At 28.9% G+C, this 26,493-nt stretch overlaps 3 protein-coding genes across 9 annotated transcripts; 1 reads left to right on the forward strand and 2 right to left on the reverse strand.

Moving 5' to 3' along the window:
• Window positions 1–816: 816 nt before the first annotated feature.
• Window positions 817–12,346, reverse strand: LOC123262812 (inositol polyphosphate-5-phosphatase A). Of its 4 annotated transcripts, XM_044725257.1 has the most exons (13): window positions 12,185–12,345; window positions 12,009–12,050; window positions 11,822–11,922; window positions 10,394–10,481; window positions 10,268–10,331; window positions 9,977–10,197; window positions 9,395–9,535; window positions 9,151–9,312; window positions 8,895–9,074; window positions 8,774–8,836; window positions 8,478–8,520; window positions 6,528–6,564; window positions 2,232–2,331 (listed from the first exon to the last, which is right to left on the reverse strand). In XM_044725257.1, exons 1-11 carry the CDS (start codon window positions 12,239–12,241, stop codon window positions 8,488–8,490), a joined length of 1,152 nt encoding a protein of 383 aa, XP_044581192.1. In that variant the 5' UTR covers window positions 12,242–12,345; the 3' UTR covers window positions 2,232–2,331; window positions 6,528–6,564; window positions 8,478–8,487. The 4 variants fall into 4 exon arrangements, with proteins under 4 accessions (XP_044581190.1, XP_044581191.1, XP_044581193.1 ...); XM_044725255.1 differs by lacking the exon at window positions 8,478–8,520 and having other exon boundaries at window positions 817–2,331; window positions 12,185–12,346; XM_044725258.1 differs by lacking the exon at window positions 6,528–6,564 and having other exon boundaries at window positions 2,217–2,331; window positions 12,185–12,346.
• A 146-nt stretch (window positions 12,347–12,492) lies between these two features.
• LOC123262810 (alpha-sarcoglycan) lies at window positions 12,493–18,239 on the forward strand. 4 transcript variants are annotated; one of them, XM_044725247.1, is made up of 10 exons: window positions 12,499–13,219; window positions 13,287–13,426; window positions 13,495–13,670; window positions 14,905–15,006; window positions 15,603–15,777; window positions 15,844–16,088; window positions 16,377–16,451; window positions 17,382–17,525; window positions 17,603–17,671; window positions 17,792–18,239. In XM_044725247.1, exons 1-10 carry the CDS (start codon window positions 13,033–13,035, stop codon window positions 17,814–17,816), a joined length of 1,338 nt encoding a protein of 445 aa, XP_044581182.1. In that variant the 5' UTR covers window positions 12,499–13,032; the 3' UTR covers window positions 17,817–18,239. The 4 variants fall into 4 exon arrangements, with proteins under 4 accessions (XP_044581184.1, XP_044581186.1, XP_044581182.1 ...); XM_044725249.1 differs by lacking the exon at window positions 17,603–17,671 and having other exon boundaries at window positions 12,493–13,219; XM_044725250.1 differs by lacking the exon at window positions 16,377–16,451 and having other exon boundaries at window positions 12,506–13,219.
• A 3,088-nt stretch (window positions 18,240–21,327) lies between these two features.
• LOC123262834 lies at window positions 21,328–22,643 on the reverse strand. Its single transcript, XM_044725305.1, has 2 exons — window positions 22,278–22,643; window positions 21,328–22,210 (listed from the first exon to the last, which is right to left on the reverse strand). The coding sequence occupies exon 2, from the start codon at window positions 22,103–22,105 to the stop codon at window positions 21,344–21,346; it is 762 nt and encodes a 253-aa protein (XP_044581240.1). The 5' UTR covers window positions 22,106–22,210; window positions 22,278–22,643; the 3' UTR covers window positions 21,328–21,343.
• Between the last annotated feature and the right edge of the window lie 3,850 nt (window positions 22,644–26,493).

The following is a 26,493-nucleotide window of genomic DNA, read 5'->3' on the forward strand; positions in this document are numbered from 1 at the left end:
TATTTTTATAATTTATTGACTTTTATTTATAATTTTAAATAAATTTTTTAAGTTTTAAAAACAAGTAATTTTTCACTTTTTGGTAAGTATTAAGTAATAATTAACAATATCTTTTTCTCTATTTCTCATATTATATATGATAGAAAAAATAATAGTTAAAGTCTTAAGTAATGATAGTTACTTTAAAATAAATATAAAGAGTATTTTTTATTTAATAATGATATCTCTTAAAAAGTAATAACATTTTGATAATTATTTGTGGAGTTCATTCTTTAATATCGAATGATTTATTATTTTTAAATATTGGTAGTATAAGTCATTTTTAGTTTATTAAGATACCATTTAGTAGTTGATAGATTAATTGAAATTTACGTAGCAACATGATGGGAAGAACAGTAACATAAGTAACAGTCACATTAACTACTTTCAAGTATACATTCAGCGTTATTTTAATATTATATAAGTACGTTCGATATGGTAATAATTTAATAAAAAATCATAACATTACATGTTGAGCAGTGTTTTACACTGTATTATAATATTTGATATTATTTATTTGTCTGATTCTTTGTTTGATTTTAACAAAATGTTTAGAAGCTCTTAATTTCAAGGACGAAAAAGTACATTTTATGACGTTAAATAAATCGGTGCAATTAACCGATCATTTATTCTTGTTTTTTATAGAAATATGTTAATTTATCATATTTGAGAAAATCTCTCCAATAATAAACTTGATTAATAATTTTTAAGAATCACTCAAAATTTTAATAAATTTTTAGAATTATAAAAAAAATCATTCGTTTTCTTTTTTCTTTATTTTATTATTCATAAATTGAAAATATTTTTTCTGAGAATTTACTTTACATATTTTTGAGTAATCTGAATTTAAGATACACTGAGAGAAAAAATTTATCGAAAAAAATGGACATTGCTGTGACAAGAAATTAATTTGTTGAAAATTTTAAACAATTTTATTTCTTAGCTGAAGAAATCAAAATTTTTCTCACAGTGACTATTTTGTTGGAAAAAAAATTTTTTGATTTGGAAAAAATCAATTTTAGATAGACAACTTGCGAATTGTCATCTAAAATTATTTTTTTCCCGATTCTAGAAAACGTTTTTTTCAACAAATAAGTTACTATGAGAAAAATTTTGGTTTCTTATTAACACATTGGTCATTTTTTTCAAAATGAATTTTTTTTTTTTTCCAGTGTAGCTTTTTGAACTAAATAAACTTGGATAAATTATAGAATCAAATAAAATGAATTTTCTAAAAAAGAACAAACGATTAACTGTTGCGGAAGTTTTGTATTGTTCAATTTTATAATTTTTTAAAGTAAATTTACTATAGCCTACCCTTGAAGTAAAAATTAGTACAATAAAAATAAAGAAAATTTATGATTAAAAGCAAAGACAAAATTTATTTTTTGACGATTTTGAAAATTTTTTAAAATCTTGATTGATTTCTATAAAACTTTTCATCAGAGAGAGAGTTCCTTACATGATGAATTAACATTTTTTTCTTAAGAAAAATTGCCTATTTTTTGCTGGGCCACAGTACTTATCTATAAAATATTAAAGTTTCTCTAACATATTTTCTCGATTTTTTTATAGTTAAAACGTAATAAATTAATATAGTAATATAATTTATTCTAGTTGAAAAGTATTTTTCATAGAAAATAATAATAAATCGAGAACGTGCATATTTCATAAAACTAACCATACCCTCTATAAATCTATTATGACACAGTACGTAGAATTGTTCAATGACACTTAAAAACTACAGTTCGGAGTTCAAAACAATACAAATAAACTCTAGATAGAGTTACATTAACTACAAAGTCCCTCCGTACTCTGAACAGTGTATATTCCTATAATAACATCAATAATTTTTTTTATATTTTTTTGATAATAATAATGACTGTTATAAATTAAGTACTAATTTCTTATAGATTATTTTTTCAAGACTCTTTAGGAAGTTTAATTATTATAAATTAAAAATACATTATACCTATACGTTTGTAAGTTATGAATTTTACTTATAAATTAAACTTTAACTCAAATAAGAGCCTTGGATTTACTGGAAAATTTGAAAACTCAAAGCTCTGATAAATTTAATTTATAACACAATATATCTGATAATTAATTTAAATAAATCCATGAAATATTCCTTTTATCAAATAGTTGTTTCTCGAAATATCTTGACGGATGAATCAGCGTGTTTTATATGAATGTATCTTGTAATTGTTGCTCCATTGTTGTAGCAAGTTAAATTCTTCACGTTTTTTAACAGATCGATATTATCGTCGCACTGACTAGTTTCTGTCGAATCTATTGCAAGCAATTAATTTTAAATTAATTTCTTATATCTTAACGATATCTAATGACGTACAAATGTTTATACAGTTGGGCCTCTACTCGCAAAATAATTTTTTTTTTTATTAACAATAATAGATTTCTTAACACTAGTCTTCTTGTGAGGTCCAACTGTATTTCAATGATTTCATAGTATTTTTATAAGTATCAAATAAAAAATAATTGCTCAATAAAGTAAAATCCATTTGTACTAAGGCTAATTGAAGCTACAATACTCAATTTATATTAGATGCGCATGCGAAATTTTAACAATAAATGCTTTTTTTTTTGGTAATTATTTAGTTTCACGGTCTGTTTTTTTTTACATAATAAATAAAAAAATTAATATTTTATTGTCGTAAATTTTTTGATTAGTTTATAAGCTTTTAATGTCAATAAACATTTTTTAACAACGAAAATTCACAAACAAATTTTTATCAAAAATATTAATTTATTATTCATTATTTTTTGAAAAAAAAAATTGTTTTATTCTGAATTCTTCTATTTTTATTGAACTTTCAGAAACAAAATGTGATTGTCGAAAAAAATTCTAAATATTTTATTATGGAATGTAAAACTAAACAATTACCTTTTTCTTTTGTTTACCAGATAACGTATATAACAATTTAATGTTTATTTTACATAAAGCTATGTACCACTCTCAAATACAATTCAATAAAACAATTATAAACTTAATAACATTTATTAATACTTTTAATTGCTCGTGAGAAGTATTTGTAATTGGTTTGAATTTTGTTCAAGAGTAAAATTCATAATTTATTACGTAAAATTAGCTGAATTTTCGTCGAAATAAATTCATAGGTGCAAAATTTAACATGCATAAAACGTTAAAAAATTTTTTCATTTTATATATACATCAATTTCCGTTTCCTCAGCCAAGAGAGATTTTAGAAACTAGCTTAGAACAAAAAACCAATTACATCAACAGTGTCAAATCAAATAAGAATAATTAGTGCGACTTAAATAATTATACAAAATTTATGCATGAAATAAAGTACGCTGAACAGCCAAATATGATCAAACTTGATTTTTCATGACAAAATTAATCAATCCTTAGAAATTCTTGGAATTATTTAATAATGTTGGAGTAGAGTTTTATTAGAACTTAGTAACTTAATTTGAAAGGTTCTATGGAATTTAATGAAAAAATAATTTTTTTTAATTAATTTAAAGAAACTATCAAAAACGCGGAATGTTTGTGTCTTAAATTAGCGTCTTATCTTCTTCATTTTGAATTGTGAAAGGAAGAAATTACAGTCATTACACCCTGAATAAAAAAAAGTATTGAGACAAAGAAAAAAGTATTTAAAAGTATTGGATTGACTAGAAAACCAATACTTTTCAATACATTTTTTTTTATCAGGGCATAATTTTTTTTATGTATGCACGAGTCATAATGTAAAATGTGTTTCATTATTGACATTATATGACTATTCAATAAATTTATCTTTAATTATATATTGAGAGAAAAAATTTTTCTAAAAAAAAAAAAAAAAAAAAAAAATGGGCATTGTTGTGACAAAAAATTAAATTAATAGAAATTTTCAATAACTTTATTTTTTAGGTAGTACCCTCGGTCAGAGATTTACCATTCAGAATTTTATTAAATTTGATGTATTAGTAAATTATAGTAAGATAATAAGCCCACTAAACTTTTGAAAAGTTTAAGAAAACCAGTAAAAAAATATTAAACTTTGAAATTTTTAGGGTAAAACATTGTCTTGTGTAAAATGACAGTTTTTATTTTATTTTCCAAGAAGTGATTTCAAATTTTAATAAAAATTTAGATGAAAAAAAAATAACATTTTTAATACTTTGCGTAATTAAAAGTACAGATTCAAAGTATATGATAGTTATAATTAATAATAAACTTTGAAAAATTATTTGTCTCTCTTTCTCTAACGCGACTTTGTATAGGAAAATCAACTACGTAAATCAAATAAAGCTGTGCATGGAACATTTGAAACTTGTGGTATCGGAGGTGCTACCGTAGCTGAAGAAATTAAAATTTTTCTTATAGTAATTTTCTTATTGAAAAAAAGTTTTTTTAATTTGGAAAAAAAAAAACAAAATTACATAGACAACATGTGAATTTTCATCCACAATTGTTTTTTTTATCAAGAAAGTCACTATGAAAAAAATTTTTATTTCTTCAGCTAAGAAATAAAATTTTCATCAAATTAATTTCTTATTAACACTTTCCCTTTTTTTCAAAAGATATTTTTTCTCTCGGTGTAAGATTATAATTAAAGATTGTTCACAATCCATGTTTAAATATTATCTATTTTGTTAAAAGTATCACAATGAATATTCAATGAAATCTTTGGTAAGAAACTGTTATATTCTACAATAATACCACATGAATTACACTTAATATTTAAAGACAAAATTGAATAAGTTTTTTCTTATCACCTATTTTGAAAATTTGAATTTTAAAGATTGTTCTACAGATTTTAATCAAACAATCTTTGACTGTATATATTACAACTGTTTTCATGTGACTTAGGACAGTAATATCCTCTTACCCCTTTTTCTTGATATAAATTCTGTACTTAAATTGTGTATTATTCTCTGGTAACTGTTGAGGGTTTGTGGTAGAGGTATAATATCAAAAATGAATTTAAAACGGATATTCATTTGTAAATTTACTTTTAATTTATGTTAAGTTGTAAAATTTGTATCGTTTGTTCTTTTAAATCCAACTTTCTTTGGCAGTAAGTATATCTAAGATTTTGAAACACTAAATTCAACTGATAACGATCGATGTATTTTGAAATTTATGATATCTTCTTTCATATGAATCGATCGAGGCTACTGTACGTGGCTATAATTTATATAAAAAATAATCTTTCGAATAGACATACGTAAATTTTCCTTTCCTGACATTTAAAGTATACCTTAATCTAATCAATATAGATTTATCAACATCTATAATTAATAAATATTTCTTCAACGCATTAAAAACACTTGAAACTTTTTTATAATATAAAATAGATAATACAAATTTAATAAAATAAAATCTGAAACTTAACTTACAACACAACAACACTTTTTACACTTTTGTACATTTATGAAGCGCTCTTGAGTAATTTTCTTCGTTTTTGATTTATTTTTCATTTGATTCTCGTTATAACTTTCTTGTATGTGTACCGAATTACTTTTGTCTTTATTTAAAGTTAAGTTTTGTTCGGAAGAAGAAATTATAGTTGGAATATTTGAAATAATTCCAGAAATTTTTTCCAAATCGTCTATTTCAAACCTATTGTTTTTATCAATTATACTTCCAAAGTCATTTAGATCTAAAGGATAGGTTGAACTTGTTTCATTTGAAGAGACTATCAGTGATTCGATGTGTGAAAAATTATCTTCAACATCTAGCATATTACCAACTCTATTATTTTGGTTTTGAGAGTAAGCTTTACCGTTGTCATCATCAAGTTCCAAGCTAGAACCTTCGTTACTCGTTGCATCTTTACTAATGGATTTATTTCTGATAAAATTATATAATCTTTCTTCTTGTAAATGCACTGAGCTTTCATTTGATTGAAAGTTACTTGCATTAATAATAGCTATTTTCGGTATAATAATATGACTTAGGGATTGTTTTTTAAAAGAAGATATTCTGCAAGGTTCCGATTTTTCGTCGGCTCGCCACGTTAATGTTTGCCATGAAATGTCGCTGTTGCTTCGATATTTCTTCATCTTACAGTGATGCTTATATTGGTAGGTTTTTGGCCAGGAATTGAATCTGGATTTGATAACATTTTTCGAATTTTGTTTCTGTTGTGCTTTTTGTTCATTCCGGATAAATTCTAACTTAGTTTTCAGAAGAGTAGGCGATACTGCCATCTTGAATGTTTTTCCATTGGATGATTTTTTTTTACTATGATTATTTTTTTGTTCGTAGTCTTGAGTATCTGGTTCCATTGAGGTCAAAAATGCACTGGGACTTGGACTATCCATGCTGTCCGGAGTATATGGATCATGCTCAATCATTAATGCGTGCAAAAGCTTAGGTGATGAATAGTCATCAGTGTATTGTAAATTTGAATAATTACTACGATAGCCAGGCAACATTGATAATAACTCCAAATAATGCTTGGGCACTTGAAAACACAAGTGTGAACATGACAAACAACAATTTATCATACCTGCATTCGAAGTTATCAAAATCCGCAGATAGACAGGCTGTAATTATGGGAAAAACATATATAAAAGACTTTATAAGTTTCTAAATGTTATTTATATTAAATTTATTGTAATTATCGGCTATCGATAATTACACCACGTTTGACTGTATTATGTCATTAAAAAATTATATTTTTCTTGAATATTTTTCAAATTAAAACAGCAATTTCAAGTAAAATCTGTATGAATTAATAAAATTTTTTTTTTTTATGAAAAATAATATATTTTAAATGGTAAATCTGTAATATTTATTTTTGACTTACAGGGTCATAAGTACATATCACGTATTTAAAAATAAACTGTAATTACAAAGGATTTTAAAAAGATTAAATTATCGCTTGTAACTTACACAAAAAATATAAGAAATTTATTTTTTTAATAATATGATATGAAGGAATTATGTGGGTTGAATTACAATACAAGCGTTGTTATTGAACTTACTTCGAATGTCTGACATTTAATTTTTAAGATGTATGGAACTATTTTACAAGCAATTTAATAAGGATCTATAAAAGATAATAATTGAGATAAAAATCGAGAAGTTTGTGATTTTAAAGCGTTTTCAATACCTGGCAGGGCTTATGGAATAGCAGTAATTACTTTTTTGTAAGAACTTTACGATTTCAATCATGTAATGATGAAGAAATTAATTAAATAACGATATTGGAATGAAAAATAAATTTAATTGCACAGCCTTATTATATTCAATGAATTTATGGTTGATGAAGAATATTTATAATTTTCTTCTTTTTTTCCTAAAAAACGAGTCAGAGCGAAAATAAATACACTTTTCTCGTAAAGTAAAATTTGATTCTTAAAAAAAATTTCAGTTTTAAAATTTAGTTTATTCTTTTTTACTTAAAGATAACTTGACAAACCATAAAAAATATTTTTATAAAATTATATGATATTAAATTGGTTCACGACTAAGCAAATTTTAATCAGATTTATAAATTCATCGTCACTTGATGATTTTATTTAAACTAATGATGAAAATATCATTTTGTATAGAGTAGTATTAAAATAAATCCTCAAATTGTATGTTGATTAATAGAACAAATGATAAATAAAAATCAAAAATTATGATTTTCTCAGAAAAACTAAAACATCAATCTAAAGGAAATTGTCTCGAGTCCGATTTTTTAAAATCAAATTTTCTTCAGATGTTGACGCTTTGTCTTCGAAACTACCGAATGTCGAGAGAATTATTATGATTTTTGATTGTTTTTTTATCGAAAGAAAATCAATAATTATTATATACAACTTGGTTGAATGGAATAATAACAACTTTCAACAGCTCAAAATTCTAAAGTAACTAGCAAACAAAAGACAAAGTTACAAAGTTGGAATAAACAGAGTCAATTTGACTAAGACACCAAACAAGCACGTTTCTACTCGCTAACTGAAAAGTATGTACAATTTGAACTGTCACTATTGTTGACACGATATTAACCGATCATTATTTTATCTCGGTTGATCTGGCTATGGAAATTCTGAAACTTGATATTTTGCAGCAGATATGTAAAAAAAAGTTTTTTTTTTGCAGTATAGTCAGTATAAAACAAAACGAATTGAAAATTTATGAAAGAAAGTTAGTTGTACATTTGTAATTAACTTTTCAAACCTCAAAAACTTAAATAAATTATTTATTTAAAAAATAAACTGTAATTATAACATATATAAAATCGAAGATTTAATGGAAGAATACATAATGGAAAAAAAAAATCATGTTTAAGTCAAGAAAAAATTTTTTAAATTATGGAATTGGTTTTTTGTTACGGTCGTAAGGAAAATAAGTGAAACAAAAAAAAAAACAAATGCACTAGAGGTTTTAATTTTAAATGATAAAAGACATGAAAGAACAAACAAAACTGCATAGAATAAAACTAGATAGAGAAGTTTGTATTAGGTACCTTTGAATATTTAGATATTCATTCGAAAGTCCAGAAAAACAGGCTGCATCATAATCATTAAATGTTTAATCAGAATAAAATCAGAGATTTGTCAGTTAAAATGTTTTAGAAAATTGCATAAAATTTAGCAAAGTAACAAATAAAATAAAGAATAACAAATCAAAATAATGTTTTTCTTTTTTATCATTTAATTTTATGTTTATTGTATAGGAATAGTAAATAATAATAATTGTTATTATTATTATCCTTCTCATTGTTATTGTGATCATCATATTAAAATAATATTCAAGTTTTACCTTATGGTCACCCATGCATGTATTTGCTCCAATGATTCCGTACTTAACCATATCAAATGAACTCTGAAAAAACATAAAAATTAGAAAAAAAGAAAATTTTTTTCCAAAAATATTTACTTACAATTAATGACTTTGCTGGAGGACTTAAAAGTATTCTATCACACCAAGCAGGTACTCTGGTCTGCATAAAATTACTTCCTTGACTAATATCCTCTTCGAAAGGATAACTTGGCACAAATTCAATAGGAAATTCAAATAATCTACCTTCAAAATCTTCAAGTTCACGGTCGTATTCTCGTAACTGGAAGATTCAACAATTCAATAATTAGTTAATGTTCATTGCATTGATCATTTATGAAAAATAAATAAATATTTACCCATTGACCACTATTTTCGGTAAAAACATGTCCATGCTCGCAATGAGAAAATTCTTTTTTACCTAATGTTAATATTAAATTGTCATCTTCATTTCGGAATTGTAACTTTGAAATACTTCCTTTAGACGATAACTTACTTTCATGGGTATTTTCAGTAAGTTTCTGATAAATTATACAAATAAATATAAATAATTTATTCAAGTATAAGTATGTAATTTGAATAAATAATTAATAAATCGCTTACTTTTATAACACCCGCCGTGTCGGTACGGAAATTAAAATCACCAAATAAAAAATATGGAACATTAGGATACTGATCATTATGAAATTTATCTAATGTATGTTCCAATGCCTTTCGTCGTGTTTTGCTATACACTGATGGAAACTAAAATAAACAAAAATTTATTATTTTAATGCTGGTTAAATTTTTACTGAGACAAAAAAAATTTTTTTTTTATAAAAATGAGAATTGTTGTAATAGGACATTAATTTGTTAAAAATTTTATTTCTTAGCTGAAGAAATCAAAATTTTTCTCACAGTAACTTATTTGTTGAAAAAAAGTTTTCTCGATTTGGGAAAAAAATTTTGGATGAGAGTTCGCAAGTTGTCTATATGAAATTCTTTTTTTCCAAATTAAAGAAATTGTTTTTCAACAAGAAAGTTACTGTGAAAAAATTTTGATTTTTTTAACTAAGAAATAAAATTATTTAAAATTTTCAACAAATTAATTTCTTGTCATAATTATCCCCATTTTTCTTCAAAAGCTATTTTTTCTCTCAGTGAAGTATAGTTTTCACAAAAAATTTTTCAAGATTAAATACATACAGATTCCATAGCGATGAAATTACTCGCATCATGAAACAAATGAATGTTTATAAGATCGAATACTGTTCCACTTATACTCCATCGGGTACGTAAAAATCCTTTCCTGGACCATTTGCACTCGGGGAAGAAGTTTTGAGGAAATTTAGCTTTTTCTTTGGTTGGCACTGATTCGATATTTCCAGAATGCACTTCTTTGCCAGAAACAACCACAAATTTGTATGCTAAAAATGCAATACAATTGTTAATTCAACCTTTTGTATGACATATTTATACAAATCTAGCCATTCAAACCTTGAAAATCCCATATGAGCACGTCTTTGAGTGACTCATGAACGAAATAAAAATTTCCGAGGGCCTGTGAAATTAATTAAGATTAATATTCACAAAATTAAAAAAAAAAAAGTCATTTGTATTTACCGTAAAGTGTTCAGCAGAAGAAAAGTCTTCATCTAAGAACACAGTCACTCGGTCGAATAGTCTTAATTCTTCAGAAGACATCAGCAATCTAAAAAATTTTACAAACAGGACTATTTATTAATTGAATAAAAAAGTATTTCAATATGACCTAATACAACAATAACGACCAGATAAGATTATTGATTTTTTTAGTTGACGGGACACATTAAGAATATTACGTTTTAAAAATAGTCTCACATGGTCATTTGCTATCAATGTGTAATTTTCTTTGAAAGTACTTAATAAACCGTAAACTATGCACACTTCAATATCCATTTTTGTAACCATTATAATACTTTTATATTAAATCGATGTATCTACACACATACTTATATCTTAATTATATATTAACAATAAAATGAGTATATTTCATAAAAATGTAAATATTGCGCATCCTCATGATAGAATTTTTATGAAGTTTATTAAAGGAACAATAATTGTACACCTTTACTGGAGATTGTTATTTATTCTCACAAAAAAAAGAAGCGCGTTCTCGTTAAATCCTTTTTTTTTTTTTGTTATAAAGTATACTATTATGCTATAAAAAACACACTTTATGATAAAAATATACTTTGACTTTTACTAAAAATAATTATAGGAAAATAATCAATTAAAAAAATTCACTCCAGGATGTCGATGCTAATTTTTTCTCTATTATAACTGTATCCATCATAAATAGAAGCTGAGTTGTGTTTTATTATGAAAAAAAATTACGTCGAATACCTCAATAGTAATGTATCTTGTTTTCTTGCAAATTAGAGTTTAAAATGAAATAAAAACAACAATTTTCATGAAATTGAAGTTGACAAACACTAGAAATTTTTCTATAATTTTATAGCAATAAAATTGTTATGAAAAAAGTTAATAAAAAAATTCCATATGTGAAAACTAAAGAAAATTATTAATGGAAATTTTAAGAAGCATTTTTTTTATTGTCATTGATTTGTTATAAAAATTAAAAAAATTGACAGTTGTCAGCTATCTTTAGTATCATAAATTTTTATCTTTTGGAGTTAACCCTGATAAAAAAAAGCATTGAGACAAAGAAAAAAGTATTGAAAAGTATTGGTTTTCTAGTCAATCCAATACTTTTAAATACTTTTTCCTTTGTCTTAATATTTTTTTTTATTCAGGGAATACCAAGAGACGATAAGGGTGGGTCTACAGGATCAACCGTTTTTCAAATTTATTTTATTAGACCGACAAGAATCACAATCATATATAGTCATCTTATCTATTTAAAGAAGAAAACAAAATTAAGTATTTAATGCTCTATGTAAAATTACTTAAGAAGTATTAAAAGAATAATTAGTAATTAAATTTTCATAGTTAATCTGATAAAAAAATTCCAGAAATTAAAGGAAAATTTTAAGATAATAAAACATTTACCTGACAAAATTTTCTACATGACGCATACTCTGTTCATAATTTTTTCCACCCACTTCTTGGCAGTGTAATGCTATAAATTTGGGATCCAATCGAGATACTGTCTAAAAAAAAAGAAAACAATCCAATTCACTTTATAAGTATAAGATCTTGTCGTATATGGTTGAATATGATTTTTAATTTTTCTCACTGATAAAAATTCCTCGGTCCAAGTTTTTAACATTAGTCCAGGCTGAAATTTAAATAAATAATTGTTACGATCATAAATATTTTAAAATATATTAAAATTGTTAAACTACAATTTTCTTCACTGCAAGTAATTATTTAAATATCGAATCAGTTGATTAGATATAATTACAAATTTACCTCTTCAAAAATACTGCCAACATTAGCAGTGACAAGAAGAACGGGAATTCCTGACATTTTGTTCCAAATAATTGAATCTATTTTTTTTTTTTTTTTTTTATGACTGATAAAACATCAATATAAATATTTTATTTTAATAAATATTGATCACAATTCGGAGATTATTATTTTAGCAAATCGATAAAATTAAATGCTTTGATAAAATTTTTTAAATACTTTTATCACAATAAAAAAATAAATAAGGAATTGCAATTTAAAAAAAAGTAAAAATATAATGTTTTAATTTTTATTTATTTAACGTGAAAATTCGAGTGAAAGTTTGGCTGTAGTCACGGTTTTAAAAAAAATTTTTTTTTTAATAATAAATCACGAATTTTTTAAATTTACGATAAAAATTGAACTAAAAAATAATCAGCCACTTGAGGACGTAATTCCTCACTTTCATAAACTTGTTTAGTAATAAGTAAGCGCATTACTAATTGGTTAGAAAAAAAATATTGAACGAAAACAGTGTTATTCACTTGCTTACGCGACGAGAATCAAATATGTATTATGTATATAGTGTACGTTAATGTTTATCGAAAAACGCAACGCGCAAGAGCTAAGAAAATCTAATGTATCTGTTCATAATACATATAACTTTTCATAGGAAATATGAAATTTAAAAATGTGTGGGTAAACTACAGAAATATCTGCTAAACAGAGAGGGAGACCACGCCTACTTCTCTTGTACGTCAATAGTCAGTGACGTAAAAGTTACAACTTCTCGCTCTTTTTAACAATGTAAAGACAGAGATTGCGATAAGAATACTAACACTTTCAAATTTTAAAAATATAACCTGAAAAGTATGATACAATTCAATAGTTCTATGACTAATTGTTATATTGTATACAGACTATCCAAAAAATTTCAATTAATTATGACTGTAATGTTGATTTTTTTACTAATCGGCATCTGTACTGCTGAAAAAATTGTTACATCCAAAGTTTTTGTGATTCCTATTGGGCCTGAGACATTTAACTGGACATCTGATGGTATTTTTAATTTTCATCCTCAATTTATTGTTATCTATAATTTTGATCTGTATTTTATTTTTTATAGGTAATAAAAATACATTTTCGTATCAAGCATCGCTGATGAATGCTCCTGATTTACCACCATGGATTCACTTTACATATAGTAATCATCACCACAAGGGATTTCTCTATGGTGTTGCACCAAAAGATCAAGGAGATTTTAAGGTTTACATAACTAAATATTTTTCTTGTTAAATTATTTAAATAATTGACTTTGCTACATTGATATATAGTTGGAAATTGTTGGATTGAACAAAAAAAATTACGAAACCAGCTATAAAGTTATTGACATAAACGTTGAAGAAAAAAAAAATTTAACGACGTATGAAGTATACTTAAAAATAGACAATTTAAACATTGAACAGACATTTGATAATTATCGGATGGAAAATCTTTTGAACGTTTTTCGGTAAAATACAAGTAGTATTAGTATTTGAAAGGCTACAAGAGGACAAAAATAGTAAAAGTGCCGTCGGCAAGTATTTTATTAAAACTCTGACAAGTTAATAAAACGAATACTGATTGTTACCCTTGTTCTGAAAGTAACCTACATTTTTATGATTAAATCTCGAGGGTATTAACTACCACATCATGAAACACAAGTCCAATTGTTTCAGACCTAAACAGTGGTAAAAGTCAACATTTTAATATCTTCTTCATACTGCTTAAAATAAGCCCCTTTGTCAAATCTATCTACCTAGTTCTGATAAAAATTTCTTTATTTTGACAATAGCGTATGGAAATCTAAGGCAAATTCCTACGCCACATAAGATAAGAACCCCAGTAGCTGCTCAGGAACCAATACCTGCTTACTCCATGTATTTGTTTATCTATATTTGTGAATATATATATATATATATATACAAATACATAGAGTGAGCAAGTACTGGGGCTTTTACCTTAGTAGACACAACTATGATGAAGAAATCTATCAATAAGAGTTTAGATCTAGACTTAAAATTAAACAAAAAAAACATTTTTGTTTTATGATCAACATGTTCGTAGTGTTCTGACTCATTTTTTTCTCTCTTATATTTTTAATGTTCTATTTTTATTCAACATAATTTTTCATATATTGAGATTTTTAGGAAGAAATACAAATTCTTTACCTATAATCGAACTAATTTCAAAATTTTTTGTGAATCAAAGTATGATTATTATTAATGTTCAAAAAAAAAAAAAAAAAGATGAAAAGAAAAATTAAAAAAAAACAAAAGAGTTCTGATGGTGCGTTTCTCGCAAATGTATGAGGGAAAAAAAAATTTCAAATTTCGTGAAAATTCATATCTCAAAAGGGAGTGGTCAAAAAAATTTGAAAAAGTCATGATTTCGTTTTCGATTGATCTTAAAAACACAAAATTTTAAGTCAAATCGGATAGTGGAATTATTCAATTTCTTTAGAAGGCATATTTATAAAAAATTAAAAAAGTACTATAAAAAAAAATATACTTACCAAGAAAATATGTTGGACAGAGTGTTTAAAGCTTATTATATTGATTGGAATCTAACATTAACATTTTCAAAATGTATCAAATACTTGTTGAAAGCATTTTTATTACTTTCGTTTCTCTTTAGCTTTTAACATAAAGTTTCCATAGAAATAAATACATTAAAGTAAATGAGAGTTCCTTTTCTTCTCGTAGAACTGAGCTATGGACGGAAGCTAAAGATTTGCATATAACTTATTTAGCATCAGCGGTTGAAGAAGGTGCACGACTCCCATTGAATCCGATTGAACCTGAAGGGTAAGCACTTTTATGTTTCAATGATTTTTTCTCATTGTTTTGGATCAAATCAATGGGTGTGCTGTAGTTATTTCATAGAAGAAAATTGATCTAATTAAGTAATAGCAGATTTTAACATTATTTGACTAATTAATTACACTGTACAGTTAATAAAATTTAAGCGTTTTCACTTATGTATGAAAGAATCATATAAATGCTTTCCTAGTCTTTTACAAGTTTCGAATTTTCAGAAATATGGCTCATTTACACTAAAAATAATTGATGACTGTCAATCATGTTGATAAGATCAGCTGCTTTTAATTTGAAAATATACCGTCAAACAATCGTGTCTTTATCATCTTATTATGAACCAATATTACTCATAGAAGGTACAATTTTACGTCACCAAGCATTAATTATTGAAATAATGCTATCTACACTTTTCAATTTTGTTCAAAGAGTCCTATAAAGTACAATATCACTGAAGCAATCAGTAAAATAAAACTAACACGCATATTATATTATATACATATAAATAAATTATTGAATTTGTTTAACTAAATTTATTACAAATTAAAATTAAGCACATTGTGTTTAATCATATAATTTAATTACAGAGTCGTTTTAAAACTTGGTAGTACAGTGCAATTTTCTCATGACTTGAATAATTTCGAAGAAGAATTGAGACCGTTGAAAATAAGATCACCCTGTCCGAAAGATTTTAAAAGGAGCTCTAGAGAGAGAATTTTTCGAGATGCTGGATTTATTTTGGATTGGTGTTCTTTTAAATTAGTAAAATTATATTGGATAATATTACTTTAAATAATAGAATGGTGAAAATAATTTTGATATTTATAGATTTCAGAAAATCATAGTTTACTTCAAGAAAGTGCAAGACGAGAACCAAGTATGAACGTTATTGGTAGATCATCATTAGAAATACCAGAGCATGTAGAATGGCTATGGGCAAGGCCGAAGAAATCACTTATACCTACGAGAAGTTATCTCAAAGAAATATTACTGACCGTATTTACTTCGTTAAGTTTGCTCTTGGTACTATTTTCTCTGTTAAGCACAGCATTCTGTTTTCATCACATTAAATTGTAAGTTTTTTTTTAATTTTGTTACTTTCAATATCAATGAAATTTATTTTTCTATGACAATAATTAGAATGGTGACTCATACCCTTTCAAATACTTCAATTACTTAGACTTAAAATAAATGAAATATTCAGTAAGAATTAAGAATATAGTTTGCTCGTTTAATTTGAACAAATATTTTCATCGGGATATTTTATCGGAGATTTTGAAATTGAATATTAAACTTCCTGATCATGAAAAACATATGTTGCCTCTACATTCGATAATTAAATATTTAACTTCATTTTGTAGAAATGATCCGGTCTCCAAAAAGTATTTTTATGAATTATTTAATATTTATCAATTGGATCATAATCTACGGAATAGGTAAAATTCACTTTAAATATTGCTAAATAAATTTTGTCTTATTTTACAACATAAATCTTAACCAATTAACATCATTGTTAATAAATTTCTCGTTTAATATTTTAGTATTTGCATGGTAAATATTTTCAAGTCTTTAAAGTATATTATCCAGGTAGAAAATTACCTGAATAGTGTAAGATGAAATCTAACAACTAATTAGATTTTAACTTAGCATGAAATGCTTTTTCCGTAACCTTGACTCAACTTCTTTGCTGATAAAAATAACACTATTTTATACTAAACAAGGAAAAAAATCATCAAGTATCGCATTCTTTCATAATCTTGAAGTCGGTGTTACTAAAACCATGCTAAATGATACTAAAATTGATTGAATGTGATTTTACCTACTTTTCATTGCTCGGGCATAAAATAAAAAACTCACTCTTTCAGCCTTTCAAATTATCTTTTCTAAATAAATATTTGTAAAGCTTTTATATTTTTAGCAAGTTTTAAATAAACCAAAAACCTATGAAAGTTTCATAACTTCCAGATTTTTTTAAAAACATGCGTGTAACTAATGTTTATGCTGCCAGTATAAGCAAAATAACACTTTTTTTTTCACCCCCATTAATTGATGATTTCTTTAGAAAAAAAATGACTACTTTTTTTGTAAAATAATTAGGTGTCTTATGGATATTAAAATCTTTACAATTATCGTTGGGATATTTTGGATTATGCGAGTAATAAATTACCAGATATTAAAGAGCAAAGAAAATTATATTACTACTTAATTGGAGTTTTGTTCAAATAGTATATTTATGACAAAAACATTTTTAGTCGTTATTTTTTTTCTCATCTATTAAATTAGCATAAACGAAAATAAATTAAAAAAATAACTAGTTGAACAAAGCAATTATTTTTAATATTCATAATACTATAATTTTCTATTAGACCAACTAAGAAACTACCACCCGTTGAAAATGTTGAAAAAAATGGAGTACAAATGGTTCATTATGCTACTCCTCAAAAGGGAACTTTACGGTCTCTTACGGGATTATCCGCTAATCCAGATGACTTATTGTTACAAAGTTCAAGGTAACTAAACAAATAGTCATATTTATCAAAAACTAACTTCTTTTTGTCTTAATATTATTTACTATGTTAATGCTTAGAATCAACATAGAACGCTGTAATCCTTACATTCGACCGAATCCTCCTCCATACAATGGTCCTAACAATATGTGAGTTTGTTTAATAAAACTAATACAATTAATCTCGAGTTTAAATGACAAATATTTGTAAAATTAACTGTATTATTTGTAAATTATACAGGGACTAATTTTAAACATTTTCTATTTTAGTGGAACTTTACGTGTGAATTTTTGACTACACGAAGAGCCAGCTAAAACGTGGTTTTGCTGAATGCCATCAACTACAAACAATAGATCAAAATAACAGTAATCACATGTTACGTTAATGTGAAGTTGAAGCTGACGCATCGTTAAATCACGAAATATAGGAGGCATTTCTCGTCAAATCCGACAGTTTCCAGAATTGTTATTTTCGTTTCTTAATTTTTCGAAATTTTTTATACATATTATTAGTAACAAATAGTCAAAAAAGTTTCAAAATTTTCCAGGAATAGTCTTCGAAGGATACTAAAAAATTTCAAAAGATTGAGAAAAGAAAAAATAAATATTCTGGAAACACGGTCCGATTTGGTGCAGAATAGCCTCCATAGACACTGGCTCAAAAAACAACTATTAAGCAAACATATTATTCTATTAATTGCTCCAGTTCCATTAGAGAATTTAGTTTTTTGCTCGACGAGCAGAAAGCGTCAACTTTCGGCCCGCTGCGCTAAACGAAAGTGCCGCTTCCTGCCTTTGTCGAGCAAAAAAATAGTATACACTCCACGGAAAGTAAATAAGAAAGCCTCAGATCACATGTTTGTTGGCCTCGGCCAACAATTACATGTGATCTGAGACATTTCTTACTTTACTTCCCTAGGTGTGTAATATACTATTTCACTTTTATTTGATTTCTCATCGTTAGGTTCTTGATACATCTTTTTTCGTAAGAATCAATGTATTTTATATACCACTCAAATTTATTTATATAACTACAAATATTAGTAACCCGACAATGATTACGTAATGAGATAGCTAATAAAGGCCAACAAAATCAAGGGATGACAATGATTTCGTGACGTTGTACTAGGGCCTATAGCGTGGGCCTTTATGAAGAGTGGCGTCGGAATGCCACTGCATAAGTTTTTTATGAAGTTCAGACTATAGTCACAATATCGCAAACAATCTCAGTTTACGTGCGACCATTTATATATTTTTAATATTATACGTCAAGTCTTTTATAATTTTTTGAACATGATTTGAGACAAATTGTTGTCTCGCATCTTATATTTTCGTTTTTAATACGAGTGTTTAATTTTAATTACGAGAGTTTAATTTTTTTTTTTTTTTTTTTTTCATTTTGTTGAATATTATTTACTCGAAAAAATATGTACTCTATCAAGTTACGATAGGTTTCCAAATCTTAGAGGATTTTTATTCATTTTGTATTGAATTGAGGAGCAAAATAAATTTTTATTTTCATTCGATTTCAAGTTAGCAGATGTCCATTATCATCACTTAGAATTGTAAGAGAAAAAATGAAATTAATCTATATCTAACATCTTTTTCATACTGATGTATGCATTAAGTATGTACGAACTTAAACGATTTGTTATAGTTTATGAATGGAACAGAAAGAAAATCAAAGTGATTCCATAAAATTTGTTGAATGCTAAGTATTTCTTAATTATACTTGAATACTTAAGATGGGTGCTTTTTTAATAAATCTAGTCATATCTAAACAAAGGAGATATTTACTTATTTTTATTTTTTATTTATTTATTTACTTCTGGTAAAAACATTCTATAGAGGTGCAGAAAGCACTTGTGCATAGACACCAGAAAATTATAATATATTTATAAAACTCAATTATTTTTTTTAATCTAAGCAGATTCGATTAGGCTTATGTCAAAGTCGCCTGATTGTTTTTTTTTCTTTTTTTTTAGTCATAATTAAAAATCGATAGCTTTAGTGGAAATTTTTATAGTTTTAAATGATAAATAAAACTTTTATAAATTATATATTGAACCATAACATATTGTTTTATAATATTGGTATTACAATTTTCATTTCTAATGTTTCGATGTAGGCAATTAAATTGAAAAGGGTCATTTTCGAACGACTTTAGAGAAAGCTAAACTTTGTTTATTAGCAAACCATGGATGCTTTTAATTAGCGGAAAAGCTTATTAACAATTTTCATACGTGGTAATTTTAATCTTATGATAAAACTTTATTTAAGTTTTCAGTATACTATTTTTTTTTCGTTCAATTGTGAATTATAAATAACCCTTCCGTTAGTAGTGTCTCTAGTCATTCACGTTGAATTAGTTTATCATTGACTAGTTTCTAACACCGAAATTTAGTATCAATGTAGATATCATTAAAAAAAAAAAATCTGTAATATGGGAGGGAACACGATTTCAAAGTATAAATGAGATACTTTGTCTACAATTAACTGGAAGCTTTCAGTCAACTTTGGATACTAGTCGAAATCATCGTGTTTCATTCCTTGCCATAGAATATACTGTATGTTCTTTTTTTTTTCAAAATTATATCTATAATATAAGTAGATTTGTATAATTCTAGAATATTGTATAATATATGTTTACAATAATAAATATAAAAATTAAAATAACTAAACTGCAGTTATTTTGAATTTAAGTTAAAAATAATACTCTTTCTTCATTTAGTGCAATTTTTAACTTGCTTTTTTTGTACCTATATGCAGTTTCTTCCTAGCTAACAACGGGGCCTCTAAGATTTGTTTACCATGTTAAACTGATCTTAAAGACCTTGTAAGACGGTATATTGCTGACTGGGTTGTGTACCTAGCAGGCCGTCCTTTTTTAGCCCGTCAAAATGTCTCTGACAATGATGTCTATGTCAATTAGTCTCGTCAAAAATGACTTAGGCAAAAATGTCTGTGCACTAATAGTGTGGTCAAGTTAGTTCGAAAGATAGGGGAGTACCCTTAAATAAATTGCCAAGAAGCTGAAAATTTACATGAACGTTAGGGATATCATTACAATGAAATCGTGAAAAATCTTCATCAATTCCATGTATATAAAAAATTTTATGCAATCAAAGTTCGCGGAAATGGGTTTTTGAATTTTTTAGCGAAATTGTTATTTTATGATAAAAATAGCTCAGAAAAAAATTCTTTCTGAGAAAAAGCGATTCAAAAATTTACTGAAAATTTATTTCCCATAATATGCATGACTACGCTGCCTATTTATCGCGTTACTAAAATCAAAAGGGCGTATAAAGAAAAATTTTTTCTTTAAAGAAGTTCGAGCGAATCTAATGTAAAAAATAATTTCCAACTTTGAGCTTTGAAATTAAATATACGTACAAATAAATACGTCATTTATCTAATCCCAAAATTTAAAAAAGATTCACCGTTTAGTTACATAGATATTAAATTTTAAAAATCACATATTTTATCTCCTTATACACGGGCTCTTATGGCGGACAAACTTTTGTCGAGACTTATTAAGTCAAATTTAATGTTTGTAACTGGTTTATCGTCAGCCATTTATTCGAATAAAGATTTGACAACATCGCGTCAATAGCTGAGAAAAAAGAAAAGGATAGAAGTATAGTTAAAGAGAGAGAAATGTTTAACTCAACACTCATCCACGTCTCTGTTATGGGTATAATCAAGCGCGCTATTGCCAAATCTGTTTATTTATTCCGGTAAGTAATAAATACCAAAGTCATTTTATTACTTAACTTTATTAAATAAGTAAAAATCATCAATTATTAAATTGTTTAAATTATTTTAAATTAAAATAAAGAATTTTGACGAATATTTTTTGACGCTTGGCTCCGCGCAGATCTCAACTTTGTGCTCCTCCCACAGGTACTCGGCGTCAAACGAGGCTCGGGATTTGAAAGCGCTGAGCTTTTCGTCCTCAGGGGCTCTCGTTGCCTCTAGGATGGTCCTTATTATCCAACTGACCGCTGAGTCGTGCCTGGCAGGGTGGGTCTGCATCCCACATGCACCTATCACGTGGTAGGCAGTCTCGGTGTTCTGGCATTCCAACCAGCATGGAGCCCCTGTAATGGATCCAAGGCCGTGGACCTGCTCCTCTGCAGCTTTCAGGGTTCTCCTGGCAATCCAATCCTCCATCTTGAAGGAATTGAATGCTGGGAATTTTATCGAGCTCACAGCCGTATCATGCCTCGTAAGATGCGTTTGTCTCCCACATGCAGAGATGACATGATACGCTGTCTCAACGTTTAGGCATCCCAGCCTGCATGGTACTTCTTTCAGTGCCCCAAGGCCATGGACCTGCTCCTCAGCTGCTTCAAGGACTCTCCTCGCGATCCAGTCCTCCATCTTGAAGGAGTTGTATGCTGGAAACCGGATACACTCCTCTCCCTTGATTACAAGCCTTCCATAATTCATCGATCTCCACTTATCAAGCAACCAATCCACTTGCTGGTCGGAGACCCGACGTGCCAATCTCTTGCAGTAGGCACCGAAGTCTTCCTCGGGTAGCCTTTCTGTCTCCTGTCCTTCAACTCCATAACTCGTCATTACCGAGTCCGCGTCTGTCAGCGGATTCCTTATATAAACTTTGACGTTTTAGTAACATGGTATATCGATTACGGCATGCTTTCCTTACTTTATTTGGTAACTTAGCTGTCACGAAAAATGTATTCTTCGATAGTATATACAATCACTTTATTTAAAATAATACAATACATACAGCTCCTTGGTTGGCTTGGTCGTCTTCTCCGGCGGACTTCCTGAGGCTCTGGATAAACGGCGTGCTTCACAGCGATGAAAGACGGTCTCATTGCCGAAGCCTATGCATGAGGCTTTGGGCAGAGGCCTTAGCCACTGACAATGCGATGTTGGCCATTAGTATATCCCAGTGCTTTTGTGACACTCCCAGCTTGCTTAAGATCTTCTTGGATAGCTGGTGTTCTTCTGTTGTCAATATCTCACCCAGGGCTCCAAATACCAAGACACCCAGTTTTACTGGGATAGTATATTATTTATTTATTTATAACTTGAATCATACATAGTCAATAGTGACCTCTATATGGCTAAGTAAATACATTTTAAAATAGGTGAAATTAATCTGTAAACAAAGCAAGTAAAAGATAGATTAAATAATGTTAAACTATGGAATTATAGAGAGAGAGTAAACATTTTATGGCAGTTATTGAGAAAGCAAAGCAACTGATAATTAATTGAAATACTAGAAATCTATGGATAGCATTTAAGTAAGCAAAAATATTATGTAGTAATTAATTGAAATAATGGACATCTATAGATAATAGCTATTGTCGATAGTTCAGCCTCCGCATCAAGATCTTGGTTGACTCCTTGGCTACGGCGAAGCAACATCTCCTCATCAACAGGTCAATACTTCTCCTTGAGAGGCCCAACTTTCCCAGGATTGCCTGCCCCTTGATATGCGCCTCAGTATTTAGGATTTCTCCCAATGCTCCGGACATATACACCCAGGTAAACAGGGCATCTGTGGATCTCTCTTAGGATGTTAGCAACGTTGTAGTCGCGACCAACATCATTAACGTTGGCCCCAGTGACTGGTACCACAGAGTTCTTAGCATACCTTGTTCTCTTGATCGTCTCCTGCAGCCTTATATTTTGCAGGTGTGACACTGCAAGTTCCAGCACGATGACTTCGTCTGGGTTTGAGAGGATGATCATGATGTCCGCAGCTTGTTATGATGGAGTTTCACGTCAGTCATGATGCGAACCCCAGCCCTGATTTTAACTGTCCTCGCTCCCCACATGAACTCTGCTACCATCAATGACCTTGACAGATGGATTTGGTCAGATAGAGACTTGGGAGCCTTCATTGCGTAGAGTATGTGCTTTATGAACCAGCGAACCGCATTGTCATGTCTTGTTGTATATTCCGGCACTAGACACGCCGATACAACGTAGTACGCTGTTTCCACCACTTCACACCCCATACGACACTTTTTACTGGTATATGTAACGAGTCCTGCGACTTGCTCTTCTGCTGCATTGAGTATCAATGAGAACATCCACCTCTCCATGTATGGTGATATAAACGCGGGGCAGGCCATAATGTTGGCGTTCTCATCGACGACTCTTGCATATTTGCACCCTTTCCACTCATTCATAAGCCAGGTCAGCTGTTGGTGTTCGATTTCTCTGGCCAAACTACTGCAATAGTCCCTCACTGGTTCATCCACTCTTCTTCCCCGCATGTTAACAGGCGAGACCATCTTTTTCTCGCTTTGCTCTCACGGAGTTCAACGGAACTATCTCTGTCGCACTCCCAACAGCAGAGCAATTGCAGTTTCGATTGGTTTCACGAAACGAATGAAATTTTTGAAAAAAACGCTTTGTGGTGAAATAGTTTATTAAATTATCTATTACATATAAAAACGTTTTTTCAAAATTTCCATTCGTTTCGCTAAGCCAATTGAAACTGCAATCACTGGTCTCGACTGTTAACTTGGTATTTGTCGAGGACATGGTTGGCATCCCCCATTGGGTTTCTCCAACCAGCAGCAATCAGCCGGTCATACCTCTCCCGCGTCTTCTCGAGGTCCTGGTGAGATTGTAAGTACGCTGCCTTTCTTACATACATGACTTCCACCTCATGTTCGATCGACTTCAGTCCGAGGCCTCCTCGAGACGATGGAATATATGTCGATAACCTGGCAGATGTTCTTCCTTTCATGTTGTAAGAGATAAGCAGCTTCCTTACATCCCCGTCAAGATCATGGCACTTCTTCAGCATGGTTGTTCTTCTTTCTTGAGGATACATGTTCCCCAAGACATACACTGCAGCAGGTATTACTGATGTGTTGTAGAGCGTTACCATTTGGCTAACTGATAGCATTGATCCAAATATCCTGTTGGCCTTGTCAATGACTTTCACCTTGATGGCCTGGTGATTAAGTTGAACATCTCTTTCGAGTTGTTTTTCGCAATTTTTTGCCTTTGTTTTTTTTTTTTTTGTTTTTTTGCATTTTACTCAAATCTGGAGGGTGACCGGGCCAAACGGATTTCAAATTCGGATTCAGGGGGTCGATATACATTCCCGCAGGTAGATCCAGTCAAATGTACAAACAACTTTTTTTTGTGTGATGTCAGTATTGTAGTTTATCATTATAGTCGTAGTTTCGCTGATATTGGATCGTTCAAACCATCGAACTGTAATGAAGATCGTATAAGTCGAGACAAGGAAGGTACTAAACAATATCAGTTAAACCTAGCTTATAACAGCCGTTCTCTGCTGAACTCTTATTAAAAATTAATATAGTCTTTTATCCCTACATAAAATATAATAAGTACATATTCATTCAGATTCATTTCTAAATTCTGAGAATTCAATATTTTAGGAAACAATACTTTAGCTTTCATTCTTCAAAATTATTTGTTTTTTTTTTTTTTTTACTAATAAATAAATTCTTAAACAATAAAAATATTCGAAAAATGAAAAAAATTTTTTTCATATAACCTGCATTGAAAATGCGAGTTTCAATGCCTGTTGAGCCAACCGAAACTAGACAATTTCAGACCAATGCGACTGTTGCCAGGCAGGAATCAATCATTCCTTCCCGGCGGACAGAAAATGACGATTTTCTGCCCGTGAGATGAAGTTTCAGCTCTATTTTCAATTCTATCAAAGTATCTTTTGTTTATTTTATACCTTTATAATTGTCATTCTAGTCATTCTAACCGTTATCCGTACTGACATATTATAATTCCGTTACTAAGCATAAATAAGAATGACAAAAGAAAACTATTCAATTTACGAATGATGTTTATTAAAAAATAAACTATTACTTTCTATTTTATTATAAGTTTTATAATAAAATGGTATTTTCCGTATTAGTTTGAAACTATCGAGTTCTGGTTGGCTCCAGACATTGAAACTAGCATTTTTAATGCAACTTATATGAAAAATATGTGTGACGCGGGAAGAAACACTATTTCAGACCGAGTGAGGCCAGCCCTCGCTTCGCTCGGGCAGGCAACTTCACTCTGGTCTGAAATCGTTTTTTTTCATCCCTAGTCACACAATATTCTATTTTTTCGGAAATTTGTAATTTCTGTTTGTTTTCTAATCCTTATTGAACCGCAGTGCCCGGGTACCTCAGTTGCCCGGCTAGCTCAGTCGGTAGAGCATCAGACTAGTCTTAACACAGATGCCGTCGTGTGCACATCTCGTCCTCCGACTGTGTCTTGTGGCTTTGATGTTGCTTTGAGTGTATGAGCATTAATATTATCAAACTAAATCTTAAATAATTATCTCTTACTACTCTGTAGCACTGCTATTAGTGTTTCTGTGTAAAATTTGCCTATGTGCAAAATTAATTTAATATCGAAAGTATTCGTAATTTACAACACCGTGGATGACTGAAGTCCCGCCCAAGATGGCGGAATCCGCCACAACAAAAAAACGTAAGGCGTCGGCGCACACTGCCGCCCCAGTTGATAAAAGAAGCCCACGTTGGCCTCTAAATTCGTTTGCTCTTGAACGTGCCTTCCTAAACCAAGATAAAAAGCAGAATAGTGGCTCCCTAGGTACCAAAACAGTTAAAAACAATGCCACTCCCAATTTGACAAATCAACGTAACAAGAGGATAACAAAGATCGATACTGACGGCTTTACGCATCCGGCAAAAACTAACAAAGGTAATCTACTAAATACTTTGACTGACGCGTCTCCTAGCACGACAAACAAGTTCGACCCGCTCTCGATAGATGGCGACACAGCCCCATTTGATAGCATGGAAACGGAGTCCCAAATTCCTCCGACTAATTCAAATGATAATAATGCAGACCAATCTACTGCTGAAAAAAATAATACACAGGAGGTGGTAAAAGAAAAAACTTATAGACCACCACCGATATTAATTCCTGGAGAAGCAGTGAGTAAAACAGTCACCTCTATTAGAATAGCC

Source organism: Cotesia glomerata, linkage group LG4 (assembly GCF_020080835.1).
Source record: "Cotesia glomerata isolate CgM1 linkage group LG4, MPM_Cglom_v2.3, whole genome shotgun sequence".
In the NCBI taxonomy this organism is placed as follows: domain Eukaryota; kingdom Metazoa; phylum Arthropoda; class Insecta; order Hymenoptera; family Braconidae; genus Cotesia; species Cotesia glomerata.

Excerpts from the sequence above, each read along its gene's own strand:
- LOC123262834 (XM_044725305.1), bottom strand. The coding sequence starts at position 22,105 with ATGACGAGTTATGGAGTTGAAGGACAGGAGACAGAAAGGCTACCCGAG.
- LOC123262810 (XM_044725247.1), top strand. The coding sequence starts at position 13,033 with ATGATACAATTCAATAGTTCTATGACTAATTGTTATATTGTATACAGA. Across the intron at positions 13,671-14,904 it reads AATCTTTTGAACGTTTTTCG|AACTGAGCTATGGACGGAAG; the intron begins GTAAAATACAAG and ends TTCTTCTCGTAG. Across the intron at positions 15,778-15,843 it reads ATTGGTGTTCTTTTAAATTA|ATTTCAGAAAATCATAGTTT; the intron begins GTAAAATTATAT and ends TGATATTTATAG.
- LOC123262812 (XM_044725255.1), bottom strand. The coding sequence starts at position 12,241 with ATGTCAGGAATTCCCGTTCTTCTTGTCACTGCTAATGTTGGCAGTATT. Across the intron at positions 10,198-10,267 it reads GCTCATATGGGATTTTCAAG|CATACAAATTTGTGGTTGTT; the intron begins GTTTGAATGGCT and ends TTGCATTTTTAG. Across the intron at positions 8,837-8,894 it reads CTCCAGCAAAGTCATTAATT|AGTTCATTTGATATGGTTAA; the intron begins GTAAGTAAATAT and ends ATGTTTTTTCAG.